This window comes from Hibiscus syriacus, unplaced genomic scaffold, assembly GCF_006381635.1.
Source record: "Hibiscus syriacus cultivar Baekdansim isolate YM2019G1 unplaced genomic scaffold, ASM638163v2 tig00017808_pilon, whole genome shotgun sequence".
Lineage (NCBI taxonomy): Eukaryota > Viridiplantae > Streptophyta > Magnoliopsida > Malvales > Malvaceae > Hibiscus > Hibiscus syriacus.
In genome coordinates, this window is record NW_024062417.1 from 1,352,196 (window position 1) to 1,371,911 (window position 19,716).

Consider the following 19,716-nt stretch of genomic DNA (forward strand, 5'->3'; position numbering starts at 1 on the left):
GAGAAAACAAAGAAACAGAAAAAGGGTTCAATCAGTGAGGAAGATGCCTCAACTCTTTTGCAAAGGTCCCTCCTTTTCCCAATCTATCTGGCTATATTCGGATTTTTTAAGCTTTCTCTTTCTATAATTATGATTTTTGGTTTGGGCAGGTATACAGAAACCACTATTCTGGCACTGTTGCAAGAAGTGGCATAGTATTCAGGTGTAAAGCTGAATTGGAATGCTTTAGTCAAGAAGACTTCTACTGGGATTTCTAATGCTAGGGAATACCAGATGTTATGGCACCATTTGGCCTACCACCACTCATTGCTTGAAAAATTCGATCATGGAGCGCAACCCTTGGTCAGCTTTTTGGATTTTTTTTCTTTTAAACCTTTGGTATATATATTCAGTTAGCAATGCTAAGGGTTTAATATAAAGTCTGCTTCCAAAAAAAATACCCCTTAGAGTAATATACCATTTGGATGCCTATCTTTTGAGTATATTGAGATGCATTTGGTATCAGGAATTTAAATTATGGTTGCGGCCTCCTTTTTGGTTGCATTGTGTTTATTGCAATTGTGGACATAGCAAATGTTATTGCGATCATTGCGAGTATCGCGATCGTGCAATAATGGTTTTGGACAGGATCGCTACTGCTATATAACGGCTGCTATTCCGATTAGTTTCTATCTGCTGGCAATGCTAAGCATTTAATTTAAAATCTACTTGTACTTCCTTACGTGTTTATCTGTATGTTGAAATGTCTGGAGAGAATTGCTTCCAAAAGAACGTACCCCTTAGATTAGTATACCATTTGGATTTGTTTGATTTTGGTATATTGAGATAGCTTTGGTTAATTGAGGTGTATATTTTTCCTGATATTGTAACTCATGTCCTTCCAAATGCTGGTTTTGCTTTGGAAATTAAAATTTATGATCGTATTTCATCCATTGATCAAAGTTCTTATGGTTGTAGTGTCATTTGATCAACTTATTATCTTGCAGAATGCTGATAGTGATTTAGAATATGAATTGGAACCTTGCCCTCCTATTGGCGGTGAAACTTCAGCAGAGGCTGCAGCATGTGTGAAGGTAAGTAAAATAAATATATATACCATAAAAATGACGATAAAGGTTTAATCTTCTATCATTTTTGGTTGATGATCATGTAACATCTTTAGGATGGAAAAACAGTAATGGTAGCACATAAAATATAAATAATAAATGATAGAGTTAACACCGAAACCATTTTTGGCCTGGTTGGTAGTACCTCTTACTTGTTAGATATCTGAATGTTCCATTCGTTGCAAACTTTTGAACTGGCTAGGTGGTATGAAATGTTGCCAGTAGAAGATGGTTTTTGACATAATGTGGTCAATGGCTTCCCGTGACCAGTATTGAACGGTTAATTTGAACTTTATGGGAATCAAATAGATAGTATTTTTGGTTAACCTGCTCTTCTCTCAAGTTTCACAACTGATTTATCTAATTGCTTGCTTTTCTTTTCCAAGCCTGTCAGCTGAAATGGTTTTCTTGTCAGGTTTTGATTGCTTCTGGTTTATCAAGTGACTCAAGTCTCACAAACAGCTCAATGGTAGAGGCCCCATTAACAATAAATATACCTAATTTGCAGTCGTCTAGAATATCTTCAGAAAACTCGCAGCCCACATGCTCCATTCAAGGGATGAATATTACGGTTCCAGTTTCTGTTCAGAAACAGATTCTGCCTGCAGTGGCAACGGCTGAAACATTGGAAGGAAACGAATCAGCAGGTGCAAACCTACCTGCTCGAAGGAAAAGAAAACCTTGGTCGGAAGCAGAAGATATGGAACTTATTTCTGCTGTGCAGAAGATATGGAACTTATTTCTGCTGTGCAGAAATGTGGTGTTGGAAATTGGGCAAACATCTTGCGAGGAGACTTCAAAGGAGAGAGGACTGCTTCACAATTGGCTCAGGTTGTTTTCTAATTATAACCAGATAACTTATTTATTTTATGTGTGTTAACTTTAGTCATTTTATCAAATTATCAATCCTTCCTTTTAGCCATCTAGTTGTTGCTTTAGAATAACAATCCTTTTACGATCTTGTGATCTTGTGCTTTGGATTAAGGATTCAGCTCGTCGGAGGGAGATCAAAACCTCTTAGCTTATGAAAGGGAGACTGAAACCCTAGGACTCATTCAAAGAGAGAAAAATATCTTTTTAGGTTTTTTTTTTTAATAAAATACGTAGGGTTTTATTATTTCATGCGTCCTTTTAAATAATGACCCGACTGATTATGCTATTCTTAAAATGAAAATATAAATCAAGTGAAAAAAAGGTAAAAAGTCTATGAAAAGAAATGAAAGCACCTGAGCCTTTATTTAATAACCCAAATTAAGGGCCTTCCCTAACATAGATTTAGCGCAACATTACTCCTCTCCCGCAAAAAGAGCTTGTCCTCAAGCTCAAAGCCAGAATAAACTTGGTGACAGGTTTATTCCATTAGTAATAGTCGAAATCAGTAAGGGTCGTGCACCCCTAAAAATTTATTCTCACTTATTAGCACCATTGAATAAAAATCTTCAAGATTCTTGTCGGCATTTAAAATCATCTCCTTAAACTTCTCACCTGCATTCAATATTTTTAAAAAATAACTTAGCAGGGTTAGACCAATTAAACTTTTTCGATATGGCATTGAAGGGTTTTTGGATTGGGTATAAAGAAAATTTCTGATTATCAGAAATGAGTTTAGGATGGTTGATGAATAATACAAGGACGAGAAGCTGGTGATGGATTTAGAAGGGCTTAATGCATGGGACAAGGGAAGGACATTAGCAGAGGTTGTCATGGATGGTTTGGTTGCGTTCAGCTAAAGGGTCTACCTTTGTATCAGCCATGGAGTCACTGACCTGTTTAGCAGCATTTAGTCAGTTACTCCATGCAGGTGATTTAAGAGTTGGGATGATTGAGTTTCGACTTCAGCAATTTGCTGCGACATAATTGTGTGATGTATCTTCTTGCATATTTCGACTTATTGTTTTGTCAAACACTGTTCTGCCATTGTTGAGGACCGTTGGCTCTGAAAACTCAATCTTAGTGATATTGTGCTTCAGATTAATGATTCAGCTTGCCGGAGGGGAGATTGGAACCTTGACTCGTTAAAAGAGAGAACAAAAACTTTATAGTGATCTTTTAATAAAATTCTGACTTAGGGTTTTATGTCATTTTAAATAAAGACCCGACTCTTTACAAAAAGAGGAAAGCTATTCTTAAAAGGAAAATAAATCAACTGAAATAAAAAAAATATAATCAATAAACTTGTGGAAAGAAATAAAAGCATAACCTAAGCCTTGATTAAATAACCCAAACCAAGGGTCGTTCCTAATATGGACTTGGCCCGTAACAAGCCCGTTGTCATCTAGTCCGGTCATGATGTCTGGGTTTTGCCCAGTTTATCCCGGGTTCAAATCCCGGCAATGGAATTGTTGCAACTGTGTATATTTTTAATTTTTGACCGATTCTTTGAAACCTGATTGGATGGCTATATTTGTGTCATGCAACTGAAGCTATAGATACTATTCGTTCTGTTTTTTTTTGCTGCTAATTATGATAAGTTTGCTCTACTATTTGCAGAAATGGACTATTATTAAGAAGCGAGTTGGTAACCTAAATGTGGAAGGAAACTCCATTGTTCCCCAACTTTCCGAGGCACAGTTAGCAACGCGTAGTGCTTTGTCCTTGGCCCTTGATATGCCTGATAAAAACTTAACAGCAGCTTGTACAAATAACCCTGGTAATCTTCTTCATCTAATGCTATTTTTAGCTCAATTGAAGTGTTTGATGCGAGGATATTCTTTAAGAGATGGAATTATGGGAACCTTCTTTTTTTCCCTTCCAGTTCTCTTTTTTGAATAAAGGAGGTCTATTGTTCTCTTTCTAGTAGACTAATATAGTTGCTTCCGAGCCAGGTTTGAAGATCACATCCAGTACCTCTGCACTTCCAACAACTGGTGTTGAAGCTTCGGTTCAACTGCAAAGCCAGTTCCAACAAGGTCCCATTGCTTCTTCCCAATCTCAGAATCATTCTCAACAAGGTTCAATCACTTCTGTCTTGTCCCATAATCAACCTCAAAAAGCTCCAGTTATTCCCATCCCGTCCCATAATGAGCATAAAAAAGGTCTAGTTGCATCTGTCACTACAATAAATTTTGATTGTTTCAACAAAATTATTTATCACTAAAAGTACTAAATTTGTCACTATATATTTATTTTGATCAATTTTATTTATTACCATGTTTGTTAGAACAATCTTGTCATGTAAAGTATATTGTGACAAAATTGTGTTCGTTACCATTTTATAATATTTATTATAACAATGAAATTTCGTTAACTTATCTTAATAAAATATTTTTCACAATCAATTAACTATTTCCTCATGAGAAGTATATTTTGTCATAACTAACTTATATTTAAACATCAAATATAAATGGTTTTTGTGACGAAAATACATAAGACAACAAAAATTATTTTGTCACAATTGCTATTTCGTCACTAAATGTAAGTTACAAAGACAAAATATTTGTTAAAATAAAAATAATTATTTAATCACAAAAAGTAAATTTTGCCATAATTAATTTAAATTATAACATCAACCAAAAAAAATTTCGTGACAAAAATACATATTATAACAAAATTTATTTTCTCACTACTTTTATTTCGTCACTAAATATTTTTTTATAAATTTGTACTATGACTAAATAATTTGTTACAAATTGTTATTATGAAAGAATAGTATTTGTCACAAATTTTTATAATGAGAAATTAATATTAGTTATAAATTGTTATTTTGATTAAATAAATTTATCACAATTTTTTTATTTTGACAAAATATTATGACGAAATAAATTTGACATAACTTTTTACTTTGATTAAATTTATCGTGTTATTGTGACTAAATCATTTTGTTACAGTTTGTTATTGTGAAAAAAATATTACTTGTCATAATTTTTTATATTGAGAAAATAATATTTATGTGTTACTAAATTTATGTGTTCGCTTATACACTCAACAAAACCACTATCATAAGGAGAAAAGTAAAGTGCAAATTTTGTGCCAAAAAAAAGTTTGCCTACACAAACAAATAAATAAATGTATACGTAAAGTCATAGAAGAGTTATATGTTGTCTATAAAGATAACATCTTCCCCTGCAGAAGATGAAACATTCTAAACCCCCTGACTGGTACATGCTTTTCAAATAACATGAAAGAATACCAGCGTGACAATCATTGTCTATAAAGATAACATCTTCCCCTGCAGAAGATGAAGCACTTAATGCCTAAGTTTCACAGGAAAAATGTGTTGAAACTTTCATGTTTAAGGCCAAAGAGGAACAATCCATACCATATGGTCCTGAAAAAATATTTGTTGTTGTTTAAATTCAAAACCCTGGGTGCCTCTAGAGCGGCCTGGCATAATAAGCTAAACCGCAATTGATTATCTTTGTAGTCCACACCTGCATTAGGGCCATAGATTTTTATCCAGATTTGCCCTATACCTGAATCATCATTTTGGTGTAAGGAAATAGAAGAATAAAATAGAACATGTTAAGGAAACAGGGTTAACAGAACAAAATACAAACCTTCTCAAGGAACATCGGGTGATCAACAAAGATACGATCAACTCCACGTTTGTATTGGATTTTGAGGGTTTATGATTGGAATATCATGTCATTTGTGTTGATTTTGAATTTATAACCCATGAATCTCTTAAATCTTATTGGCAAATAACAAAATACATTTGTGCATATTTAATTAACTCTAAAATTTTCCTTAGTAAGGTCCATAGATTTTACATGGTTGCAAGCAGTACAAAACCACACCCTTTGGCTGCAGGAATCTTGACATATACAATCTCTCCAACTGTTGAAAAGAATTGTTTCAATTCCTCTTCTGTAACATTTCGATCCCAACAAAAATCTTCAAAAAGTATGATAGTCCAAGAGATGAGAGATAATTTCTAAAATAACTTGAGGATACCTCAATTACTATGGTATTAGTATTCTCATTAGCTAGCAGGTGGAAGCACTTGGCACAGGAGTTGTGTAAGCTGGAGCTGGATATGTATCAGCTGCATAAAAACCAGGGGTAAACGTATTTTAGAATTTGTACCCCTCCTATGTCAGCATAAGTTTGCATACATGTACCCAATACATAACACAGCTAAAATATCCAAGATCAATGCATAGACAAATATTGGCACAAGTACACAATTAGGCATAGATTCATGGAGAGAATCAATAGGAGGAATATAGAGATAGATTCATGGATCAATACAACTCTATTAGAACAGAAAGTAATTGATAGATATAGTTTTCGAAACAAACAAATAGGCAGCGAAAGGTGAAACAAAAACTGCGGATCAACTAGGCATTCTTAGAGACTTGCATAAAAAATAGAAAAAGCTGAATCACATATAAATACCATGGAACAAGGATTGATTCATGGATCCAACTCAATAAAAAACGATGCAATTGAAAAATTGCAATTAATCAATATATTTTCTAAAAGAAACAAATAGGGAATAACATTTTAAACATAAACAAACTTATAACTACGATGGTGATTCATAACTATAAAATTTCACGTAGTTATACTTTAATCCATGTGACCTAAAATTTGTGTATGAGAGAGAGAACTTACGATCCATAGTGGCAAGCGTTTCAAAGCGCAAAGCATTCGTTTCATAAATGGATTTGAGAAGTTTGGGTAGAACTGATCTCCACAAACTTTGTCCTTTCTAGGGAGGCAAGTGAATCCCTCATTAAAAAGCTTGTCGATGGCTGTGAAGTACGAGAACCCAAGATCCTTGTCTATAATAGTCATCTGCAGCGACAGTATCACTGCGTGAAACACCGAGTACATCGTCTTTGCCGAGAACGTCAGCTGCTTCACCTCCGAGAAGCAGTCATCTCTTGGCACGTAAAATATGTTGCTCCTCGTCTCCGACTCAGGAGCTGCAATTATTAATTTATTCAATTATCTACCAATTCTTCTTTTCTAAAACCAGTGGAGAATAACAATTTCCTCCGATTGATTTGAAATAGCAAAGAGCATGGTGGTCGGCGTCTGTTTTTTTTATTGTGTTGAGGTGAGTGGCTGCTGTGTGAGAGGGGGTTGAGAGTATATTAGTTTTTAGGTTAGTTGAGAGTGAAGCGGAAAAAACGGGGGAGGGGTTTTCATTTTAATTATTTTGGGTAAATAACGTATCAGGTCCCCCATTTCTTGGATCTTCTTGCTTTGTTCACCCATTTTATGGGTTAATCGTCAAATGATCCCAGTAATTTTAGCTCATTTTTTTCGTTTTATTCATTAGTTTAGGGGTTAATCATCGTATAGGTTCCCTTAACTTTACCGAGTATTTACAGTTTATGTTTTTTTTATTTCAAATTTGAGCATATCAATTTATTGTTTTATATTATGGTCATTTATCTATATTATAGTTATTTTAATTTTGCATGCTGTTTTTTGTTGAATATATTTTGGTCATTCATGTTTCTATTATTTATTTTTAATACAATTTGGTGCTATTTTTTATTTTTATTTTTATCTACATTATAGTTAATTTTGCATGTTGTTTTTTGTTGATTATATTTTATCTATATTACAGTTATTTATTTTTGTTGATAGTATAATTTTTCATAATGATTAAAATATATAACTACAAAAATAATTGATTACCAAAAACTTGATTTTTATTTTCTAATGTGATAATTTTTTCTATAGCAATAACTATAAATTATAATTACAAAACTTATCAATATAAATTTTTGAAACAAAAAAAGTGAAGAAAAATATTTATCACAATATATGTTATCACTATAATTAAAATTTATAACTAAAAGTATAATTTGCCACAAAAGTGTGAATACCAGTATTTTTTTGTGACAATGTTTATTTTGTAATAATTATAAACACTTAAAGTTACGAAAATTGTTACTATATGATTTTTTTGGCACAAGAAAATATGGAGGAAAATCTTTATGACAATATATTTTGTTATTATATAACATTTTTGACACTAAAAATAGGGATAAATGGTTTTGATAGTATTATTTTTCATAATGATTAAAAAATATAAGTACAAAAATAATTTATTACAAAAAACTTGAATTTTATTATTTGATGTGATAATTTTTTCTATAACAATAACTATAAATTATAATTATAAAAATTATCAATATAACTTTTGAAATAAAAAAAGTTGAGAAAAAATAGTGTTGAGTTAATCGATTGACGGAATCGGCCAAGAGGGGGGTGAATTGGCAATTAAAATTTTTGTGGAAGCTTTTGCAGAAAATTGAAAGTAATTGCACAGCGATTTACAGTGGTTCGACTTTCTCAAATAAAGTCTACGTCCACTACCTTAGCTATCTACACTAAGGATTTTCCAACAAATTCACTAATTTGTTCTTTCTTTTGAGGCCAAAGAGATAACCTTACAATTCCCTCAAGAGTATACCCCAACTCTTGAGAACACTCTTTTTCCCAAAGAGAAGATTACAAATTTGCAAACTTACAAGAAAACCTCACAAGGTAAGATGTTTGCACAATTCTAGAACAAGAAAATAACACTCAAAGAAAATTACAAATGAGCACAATAAGTGTTCTTTGAAAGCAAAATGAATATTGAATGAAAATTGGCTTGAATTGCACAAACTTTGTGTTTGATGCTTTCTCTCTTGTTTCTCTATGATTTCTTGCTGATCAAGGGCTTCAGAACTTGTTTAAATACACATTGAATCACTTCTAAACGTTGGGGATAATTAATGAAGATAATATAGCCGTTTTAGTGTGAAAACAATTAATAAAACAGCTTGGAGCGTGGGGGGAATCGGTTCCTCCTTATAGGGAATCGGTTCCCTAAGTGTAAAATTCAAATATTTCGACCTTGAACAGGGGGGAATCGGTACCCCCTATGGGGGAATCGATTCCCTCCGAGCATTCTGGAAATCTCGGAGTCAAACCATTCAGGGGGAAATCGGTACCCCCTTGGGGGGGGAATCGGTTCCCTCTGAGCAATCTGGAATTTTTGGTTTTGAAATGGTTCGAAATACTTTGAAAGATTATTTTGAAATTGTTTTAAGATTAAAACTTAATTTTACACTTAAGTAAGGATTAAAAATGATTTTTGAAATATTTTGAGTAATGTTTTGATATTTGAATAATTCTATCGAATATACTTAGAAAATCATTTTGGAAAATCTTAAAATTCATTTAACTTAATTTGTTATATCGAAATATCAAAATGTTTTCAACAATCTCCCCCTTTTTGATATAACAAAACATTTTAGTAATTTTAAGATTTTGAAATCAAGTTTTGAAATTACTCATTACTCCCCCTTACTTTAACACTTCTCCCATTTATCATTTTAAAAACACACACTTAAAACACACTTCTCCCCCTTTTTGTTAAATCAAAAAAGATTCAAATAAACGTGAAAAATATTAAGCCATTTGATTAGGTATATGTATGCATAAGCTGCTAAGATCACAATTAAGAGAAACGTTAGCCATTAGTTCCGTAATCAATATTCATAAATAATGTGATATGGCATAATTGGTCATATTGATAATAATGATGTAAATGATGAAATAACGAATAAAACACACCAAACATATAAGTTCACACCATCCATAAATCCAAAATCCAACAATCCACAAAATCAAACAATTCAAAATGTTGAAACAATATTCATTTTGTTCAAAGTTTTAAAGCTAAACACAAAATTAAGCATCCGGATCGGTAGGAGGAAAACGGGCTCGCATAGCAGCCATTTCATGAGTTAGTTCATTAATACGAGCATTGGTTGCTTCATTGTTTGCACGCATCTCCTGAAGAATCTATAATTGTTGAGCTCCCATTGTGGATAAATGAGACTCTATAGAGGAAAAGCGTGAATCCATTGTCGCATAACGGAAATCAAATGTCTCCATAAAGGATTGAAAATATGGAGGCATTTGAGTCGATTGTTGTGCGTGCTCCTCGAGTTGTTCAGGTTCTTCTTCAGCTTCATCGATATCCCTCATTAATTGTTCAAACTCGGGATCTTCGTCAGCTTCGGGTGGAGCTTGTGAAGAACTAGCTCCCGGAGTAGAAGATCGAACCCATGCACCGGTTTCCTTATTTTTGACCCATCCCGCTCTTGTTAAAGAAAGAAGATTGATTTGTTTCTTAAGAGGAAATGAGGCATCTAGACCAACTCGGAGTTCGGCTTTAGAAAAGAGATTACTAAGGATATAACCGTAAACTAGTGAAGAACAGAGTTTCTTATTTGGCACTAAGTTAACGGTTTCAACGATCTCAGCAAAGATAATCTCGGAAAGGTTTATTTTTATATTGTTTTCAAAACAATGCAACCACCAAAGGTCTAAAGCTCTAAGAGTAGAATAACGACCCCCGGATGGTCGAAACCACCAAGTGATCATAAGATGAAGAAAACGCTCATGGAGATCTAAAACACTTGTACTATCATTCCGTTTATATCGTGAGCCTAAAACTTGTTTTTCATTTGATAAACCTTCATTATCCAAGCCTAAGGCATTGGCTATGTAATCAGGATCAAGATGGAAATATTGACCTAGGAGGTAGGAACGCACTCCTATGGTTTTGGTTTTGTCACGATTTTTGATACTAACGGCATTACAGTAGAAGATACGAACAAGTTGATGATAGACAATGGGTTCAAGTTCGAAAAGTTTATCAAATTTCCATTCGTGCAAGATAGGGAGATATTTAAAGTTAATATCAACCATAGTTTAAAGAGATGGGATACGTTCTTCCCTAATCTTATATGAGTCAAAATATTGGTAAAACCAATAACGATAATCTTTAGGACCCGGTTGATTGAAACAAGAATTTTGGATAGTCAAGTTAGGATCAAGATTTGGGATAGGATTTTGAGGAATAGGAGGAGGATTTGTTTGACGACTAGAACGACTAGATGAAGACCTAGCACGTTTAGGATTGGACATGGTTTAGGAAATCGGAATAGAATTGATAACCTGTAATTTTAAAAACAAATGTATGCAATTCAATTAATCCCAAAACTCAAATGAGTCCTCAATATTTCAAGATTCTCTAAATCAATCCTAATGGGCAAATTTTATTTTTTGAAAAACTTTTGAAAAATATGGTTTTGAGAAACAATATATGTATAGTTTTTCATAACAACATAATTTAATCAAAACACAATAATTTGAAAAATAACTTTTTATTTTTTTTTATTTCGAAAATTTAAAAAATTTTGAAAAATTCTTGTGTTTTTGATGAAATTAGTTGTAACATCTAGTTTCTAATCACTAAATAATCAATGCCCGATCACTATTTCAACCTAGAACTAATTGAAACTAATCCTATGTTCAAAAACAATGAAATAGAGAGTTTAGAAAAATTTACCTTGAAAGATGAAGATTGAGGGGATTTAGATGTTGTTTGCACGATTTTAATGATTCCAACAGGTTTAGAAGATGATATTTGAAGCGAATTCCGATTAATATCGATGATTTGAGGCAAGAAAGGAGATTTGAGTGTTTGAGGAGGGTGAGAAACGGTTTGAAGAAAATATAAGGGTTTTGGGAATTTTGGGGTGTTCTGCCCGATTTTAACAGAACCCCAGGGGGGTATCGATTCCCCTGTGGGGGGGAATTGGTTCCCCTTCAAAGGGGGGAATCGGTTCCCTCATGGGGGGATCGATTCCCTCTGCACAAAAATGCTAAAATCCGATTTTAAACATCCATAAAACTTGTGCACAACAACTACCAGCTGAAATGTATTCGGCTTCAGTGGTAGATAATGCAACACAATTTTGTTTCTTTGAAAACCAAGAAATCAGCATATTTCCAAGGAATTGGCAAGTACCGGAGGTGCTTTTCCTATCTAATTTGCATCCTCCATAATCCGCATCAGAAAAAGCATGAAAGCTAAAGCTAGAGTCTCTAGGATACCAAAGTCCTAAACTAGGAGTGTCCTTAAGGTATCTAAAGATTCTCTTAACAGCTAGTAAATGTGATTCTTTAGGACATGATTGAAACCTAGCACACAAGCAAACACTAAACATAATATCCGGTCTACTTGCGGTTAGAAAAAGCAAAGAGTCAATCATTGACCTATATAATTTAACATCTACACATTTACCTCCTTCATCTAAGTCAAGCTTTGTTGAAGAGCTCATTGGAGTGTTATGAGATTTCCCATTTTCCAGTCCAAACTTCTTGAGCATATCTTTGACATACTTAGCTTGATTAATGAAGATGCCATCTTTTCTTTGCTTGATTTGGAGTCCCAAGAAAAATGAGAGCTCCCCCATCATGCTCATCTCAAACTCACTTTGCATTAGCTTAGAAAATTCTTGGCAAAGAACATCATTAGTAGAACTAAATATTATATCATCAACATAAATTTGAACTACTAATAAATCTTTACCTTTTCTCTTTAAAAACAATGTAGTGTCAACCTTTCCTTTTAAAAAACCTTTTTCAATTAAAAAATTTGACAATCTTTCATACCAAGCTCTAGGAGCTTGTTTTAAACCATAAAGAGCTTTTGTCAATTTTAAAACATGATCCGAAAAATTTGAATCTTCAAAACCTGAAGGTTGTTCCACGTACACTTCTTCTTTTATAAAACCATTTAAAAATGCACTTTTAACATCCATTTGATATAATTTAAATTCATTGAAACATGTAAATGCTAATAACATTCTAATTGCTTCCATCCTAGCTACGGGAGCGTATGTTTCATCATAGTCTATGCCTTCTTCTTGAGTATAGCCTTGAGCAACAAGTCTAGCCTTGTTCCTCACTATAATACCACTTTCATCAAGTTTATTTCTAAAAACCCATCTAGTACCTACAGTAGATTTATTACTAGGCCTTTCAACTAATGTCCATACTTTACTTCTCTCAAATTGATTTAATTCTTCTTGCATAGCCATAATCCAATGTTCATCTTTTAATGCTTCTTTGATGTTCTTAGGCTCTATGCATGAAATAAATGCAACATAATTACAGATATTTCTAAGAGAAGATCGAGTAGTTACCCCTTTTGATGGATCACCTATAATTTCACCATCCTTGACATAGTTGTACTCTCTTGGAAAAGATACTTCCCTTTCTTCAATGGTTGGATTCTTGAGGGGATCATGAGTTTCCTCATCTTTTGTTTCTTCCTTTGATGATGATTCTCCAACGTCATGTCTAACGTCATTTGCTTGTACAATACCTACATCATCATTAACAGAAGAATCCTTCCTCTGAAGGGGATTATCATCGAAAACAACATGTATAGACTCTTCTAAAACTAAAGTTCTTTTATTAAATACACGATAAGCTTTAGAATTTAAGGAATAACCCATAAAAATTCCTTCATCACTTTTAGCATCAAATTTGCCAAGATTTTCTTTACCGTTGTTTAAAACAAAACATTTACATCCAAAAGGATGAAAATAGCTAATGTTAGGCTTTTTATTTTTGAGAATTTCATATGGAGTTTTCTTTAAAATTGGCCTAATCATTACTTGATTTATAACATAACAAGCGGTATTTGTGGCTTCCGCCCAAAAATATTTTGGCAAATTATTTTCACAAAGCATGGTTCTAGCCATTTCTTCTAAAGTTTGATTTTTCCTCTCAACAACTCCATTTTGTTGAGGGGTTCTAGGTGCTGAAAAATTATGGCTAATACCATTAGAATTACAAAAACTCAATGAATCCAAGATTTTCAAATTCAGTTCCATGATCACTTCTAACACTAGTGATAGAGTAACCTTTTTCATTTTGAATTATTTTTGAAAATGTGATGAAATTTTCTAATGCTTCATCTTTAGTACTTAAGAATAGAACCCAAGTGTATCTAGAATAGTCATCTACCAAGACAAAAGCATATTGTTTTCCTCCCAAGCTTGTAGTTCTAGTTGGCCCAAAAAGATCTAAATGGATCAATTGTAATACTTTACTAGTTGATACATCATTAATAGATTTAAAAGAAACTCGTTTTTGTTTTCCTTTAGCACAAGCATCACAGATTTTATCATTATCAAATTTAAGCTTAGGCAACCCTCTTACTAAGTCTCCTTGAATTAACCGGTTCAAAACACTCATACTAGCATGACCTAGTCTCCTATGCCATAACCAACTATCATGCTCATCCTTAGCAACTAGGCATAAATTAGTCATATCAATAGAATCTAAATGCACCATGTAAATGTTTCCTATTCTATGACCAACAAGCATAATCCGATTAGATGCAATGTCAATAACTTTACAACCATTAATTTCAAATAAGACATTGAATCCTTTATCGCATAATTGACTAATACTCAAAAGATTATGCTTTAATCCATTCACATATAAAACATTCTTAATTTGTATGGAAGAGGTATTACCTATTGTACCAATACCTTCAATGTGACCTTTTGAATTGTCTCCAAAAGTCACTTCTCCTCCATTTTTGGCGTTAAGCTCAATGAACCGGCTTTTGTCTCCGGTCATATGTCTTGAGCATCCACTATCAAGGTACCATGAGGTTAAATTTGTTTCCCGTGCCTTGTAGCAATGCTCCTTTCCCTACAAACATAGATTAAGTTTTGATTTTTGGTACCCAAATTCTTTTGGGTCCATATTCATTAGTTTCCAAAATCCTAGTCCCCTTAGGTATCCATTTGTGTAGGATATTTTTATCTTTAGTAGTAATGAGTTCTTTAGGAACCCACATACTTCTAATGATTTTTCCATTAGAGGTTCTTTGGGGACCTCTATGATTGTAGTTTCTAAAACTTTTTCTAACAAAGTTGGATTTTGAATTTCCACCTCTTTCAAAATGTTTTGTTCCAACTTTATCAAAAGAAGTTTTAAGATCATCAATTTTCTTTTGATGATCATCATTGATCTTTGAAAGTAAATTTTGCAAATCTAAATTTTTCTTTTCAAACTCTTCTAGTTTGATTTGCAAATCTTTGATTTTACTTTCAAGATCGTTGTTGGTTTTGGATATGAGTTTGTTTTCATTTTTCAATTTTGAAACATCATTTTTATATTTTAAAAACAATTTCTCATAATCCGAAGCCAACCCATTGTACTCCTCAAATAACTCATCATAAGATAAATCATCAAAATCGGATGAGTAAGAGGTTACCTTAGAATCTTCCCCGAATGCCATCAAGCACAAGTTTGCTACTTCTTGTTCCTCTTCATCGGAACTTTCTTCATCGCTCCATGTAGCCACATGAGCCTTGTGCTTATTCTTTGATTGACCCTTTTTCTTCAATTGTGGACAATCATATTTGACATGCCCCGGCTTTTTGCATTCATAGCAAATGATTGGGTCCTTCTCTTTTGGTTCATTTTTTAGGCCTTCGTTTCGTTTGAATTTTCTTCCTTGGTAAGGTCTCATCATTTTTCTGAACCGTTTGGCAAACAATGCCATTTCCTCGTCATCATCATCATTATTAGAATCGCTCTCATCTTTTGTGGATTTGAGAGCAACTCCAATATTTTTCTTCTTCTCCTTTTCCTTTGGTGTCTCTTCAACTTTATCAAGGTCCACCTCATCTTCGAGCATCATCTCATGAGTGAGGAGTGAACCGATAAGTTCTTCAAGAGTTAAGGACGATAGGTCCTTAGACTCGATGATTGCCGTCTTCTTTGATTGCCATGATTTTGGGAGGGAGTAGACTAACTTCCTCACAAGCTTTTCATTTGAGATGATCTCTCCATATGATTTGAGACCATTGACAATCGTTGAAAATCTATCCGTCATAGCTTTGATGTCTTCATTTGGTTTCATCCTGAAATTTTCATAGCTATGCGTTAGAATACTAATTTTTGATTTCTTTACCTCATCTGTACCTTCATATGTGACTTGAAGTTTGTCCCATATTTCTTTGGCGGTTGTACATGATGAAACTCTTTCGTATTCATCTGGTCCAAGAGCACAAAAAATAATATGGATGGCTTTGGAGTTGAGCTGGAACATTCTTGTCTCTCCTTCACTCCACAACCTTGGATGAGTGAGAGGTTTGATGTATCCTTCTTCTACAGCATTCCATGCTCCCATGTTACTTGCTTGAATGAAGTACATCATTCTATTCTTCCAATAGGCATAGTTAGCTCCATTGAAGAAAGGAGGCTTGTTGACGGGCATCGAATCGAGACCGGAGTCGAAGTTTGAAGCGGAGGCCATTGATGACTTTAATAATCGATATAACTCTTCCCGAATCGACTCAAGAGGCGATAAAACCTTCAAATGAGTTAGGCTCTGATACCAATTGTTGAGTTAATCGATTGACGGAATCGGCCAAGAGGGGGGTGAATTGGTAATTAAAATTTTTGTAGAAGCTTTTGCAGAAAATTGAAAGTAATTGCACAGCGATTTACAGTGGTTCGACTTTCTCAAATAAAGTCTACGTCCACTGCCTTAGCTATCCACACTAAGGATTTTCCAACAAATTCACTAATTTGTTCTTTCTTTTGAGGCCAAAGAGATAACCTTACAATTCCCTCAAGAGTATACCCCAACTCTTGAGAACACTCTTTTACCCAAAGAGAAGATTACAGATTTGCAAACTTACAAGAAAACCTCACAAGGTAAGATGTTTGCACAATTCTAGAACAAGAAAAGAACACTCAAAGAAAATTACAAATGAGCACAATAAGTGTTCTTTGAAAGCAAAATGAATATTGAATGAAAATTGGCTTGAATTGCACAAACTTTGTGTTTGATGCTTTCTCTCTTGTTTCTCTATGATTTCTTGTTGATCAAGGGCTTCAGAACTTGTTTAAATACACATTGAATCACTTCTAAACGTTGGGGATAATTAATGAAGATAATATAGCCGTTTTAGTGTGAAAACAATTAATAAAACAGCTTGGAGCGTGGGGGAATCAGTTCCTCCTTATAGGGAATCGGTTCCCTAAGTGTAAAATTCAAATATTTCGACCGTTGAATAGGGGGGAATCGGTATCCCCTATGGGGGAATCGGTTCCCTCCGAGCATTCTGGAAATCTTGGAGTCAAACCATTCAGGGGGAATCGGTACCCCCTTGGGGGGAATCGGTTCCCTCTGAGCAATCTGGAATTTTTGGCTTTGAAATGGTTCGAAATACTTTGAAAGATTATTTTGAAATTGTTTTAAGATTAAAACTTAATTTTACACTTAAGTAAGGATTAAAAATGATTTTTGAAATATTTTGAGTAATGTTTTGATATTCGAATAATTCTATCGAATATACTTAGAAAATCATTTTGGAAAATCTTAAAATTCATTTAACTTAATTTGTTATATCGAAATATCAAAATGTTTTCAACAAATAGTTATGACAATATATGCTATAACTATAGTTAAAATTTATAACTACAAATATAATTTGTCACAAAAACATGAATATCATTATTTTTTGTGACAATGTTTCTTGTAATAATTATTAACACTTATAGTTACAAAATTTGTCACTATATGACTTTTTTGGCGCAAAAAAATATGGAGGGAAATCTTTGTGATAGTATATTTTGTTAGTATAATTAAAACATATAACGACAAAAACTATTTTTTACTAATAACTTGAATCTCATTATTTGTTGTGACAATTTTTTTTGTAACAATAATTATAGCTTATAGTTACAAAACATGTCACTATATGATTTTGTTTTTGTACAAAAAATTGGAGATAATCATTTATGACTATACGTTTTGTAACTATAATTAAAATATATAATTAAAAACAAAATTTGTCACAATAAATCTAAATCTCATTATTTGTTATGACAATTTTTTCTGTCATAGTTACTAAAACTTTTAGTTACAAAATTTGTCACTATATGCCTTTAATTTGGCTCCGAAAAAATGGAGGGAAACATTTATGACAAAAATTCATAATAAAATTTATTTTGTCACCATATGTAACACATGTTTACTAATTGTGACAAATTATTATGACGATTTTAACTTTTGTCATAATTGTATATATATTTTAATTTAATGCGACGATTATTTATTTTGTCACCAAAAAACTATTAATAGTGACAAAATTAATTTTGACAAAATTCAATTAGTCATAATAATAGAAATTTATTGTAGTGTGTCCCTGCCAAGAATCTGTCTCAGCAAGTTCATGTAGCTTCAGTCCAAGTCCCAAACCCGTCTCAACAAGGTCCCATGATAATGAAATCCTCACCCTTAGGATCATCAGGTTCTACATTAAAATCTCAGGCATGCTTGAAGAACCCACCAACATATTTTTCCGGTAGAGGTTCAATCCTAGATGCCACTGCTGTTGCTGCTGGAGCCCGTATTGGTAGCCCAGAGGCTGCTGCGTCCCTGCTTAAGGCGGCCCAGTCCAAAATGCTATTCATATAATCATTTCAGGTGGCTCTTCGGTTAAACCTGTCATACCCAGTGGCCCCTCTTCTCATTTGGAGGTGCAATCTTCGACCTCACATCCTGGTTCACCAAAATCTGCAGCTCAAAGAGCTAAGTATACTACTACCTCGTCGTTAAATTTGCTAATTCAGCAGTGTAATGGCATCGCTTCTAGTCCAACTGTTGAAGGTTCCTCAAAGGAAGAATCGGAAGCAGCTGTTTGTACCATGAGTTCTGCGTCGGACAGTTTGCTTGTCGAGCATGTGCGAGAAAATGGAGCACACGTTTTGAAAAATAAACCAGGTGAGGGAGTTAAAGAACAAAAGGAAGCTGTATAAAATATGGAATCTGAGTTCAAGAATCTCAAGGTAGTTGCTGAGCATCCTAATGAGAAATCAGTTGGAGGTCATCAAGTTAATGTCGAATCGAACCTGGTTGAAGAAAGCCGAAACGCCAATGATAGTACCACTGATTGTTCATTGGTTGACAAAAGTGGATGTCAACCTGCCGCCGAAGATATTTGCAAGAATCAGAGTATGATCAAGACGTTTGCTGAAGCGTCTCTAAACAATGGATGCACTAAGGATATGGAGATTTCGAGCAAAAAAGAAACTTCCAAAGGTCTGGACTGAGACATGATGTCTTGAGTCACGGTTCGGATTATTCGTATCTGCTATGGTCAGTTGCTTGCACTGCAACTCAAGTCTTAGCCTATGACATATTCTCTGTAGCAATATATACGTCCATTGAGGTTTTAGTCTAAGCTATTCAATGAAAATATATTGGAGATTTAGTGTATGTTTCTGTTGAATTTTCTCGAGGAAAAAGTGAAGATTGTTAGGTAGAGATTTTTTTTATAATTGGCTCCTCGACTCTCCTTGTTTGATCAGCAGATATCATATGAGTAATACCGACCGCTAGTTTGGCTTTCAACTCACCTAACTTTCGAAATCCGCATAACTCGTCTCATGTATGACATGAATTATAACTCTTTGCTTCTCACATCTGTGAGAGCTTGTTGACCCATCATTACACATACGAACCATTCACACTAGTTTGTAAACACCTCTATACCTGCACCACAAATGAGGCACTATCGTGCCTAAAAAAAAAGAGAAGAGTCACTAGCACGACTTTGATCTCTTCTAGCTTTCATCACTCAACAGAACTAGTTTCTTATACAAACGGCTCGGTTGCTTTTTGCTCTACACCTCCGTGAGAGCTTATTGATCCACCCCGTTCTCTTTAATTCGTTAGCACTTCTATGCCTGCAACACACATAAGCACCATCGAGCTCAAATTAGAAAGGAAAATAGCACCACTGTGCTGAATTCAAACACC

The 19,716-nt window shown here is 33.8% G+C and overlaps 1 protein-coding gene across 1 annotated transcript; it reads left to right on the forward strand.

Moving 5' to 3' along the window:
- The first annotated feature begins 573 nt into the window (after positions 1-573).
- Positions 574-18,713, forward strand: LOC120208914. The gene is made up of 8 exons (XM_039208036.1): positions 574-678; positions 987-1,073; positions 1,522-1,937; positions 2,626-2,677; positions 3,597-3,756; positions 3,932-4,155; positions 18,094-18,310; positions 18,382-18,713. Exons 1-8 carry the CDS (start codon positions 574-576, stop codon positions 18,711-18,713), a joined length of 1,593 nt encoding a protein of 530 aa, XP_039063967.1.
- Positions 18,714-19,716: the final 1,003 nt, after the last annotated feature.

Excerpts from the sequence above, each read along its gene's own strand:
- LOC120208914 (XM_039208036.1), top strand. The coding sequence starts at position 574 with ATGTTATTGCGATCATTGCGAGTATCGCGATCGTGCAATAATGGTTTT. Across the intron at positions 679-986 it reads CGATTAGTTTCTATCTGCTG|AATGCTGATAGTGATTTAGA; the intron begins GCAATGCTAAGC and ends ATTATCTTGCAG. Across the intron at positions 18,311-18,381 it reads TGCTGCTGGAGCCCGTATTG|GTGGCTCTTCGGTTAAACCT; the intron begins GTAGCCCAGAGG and ends TAATCATTTCAG.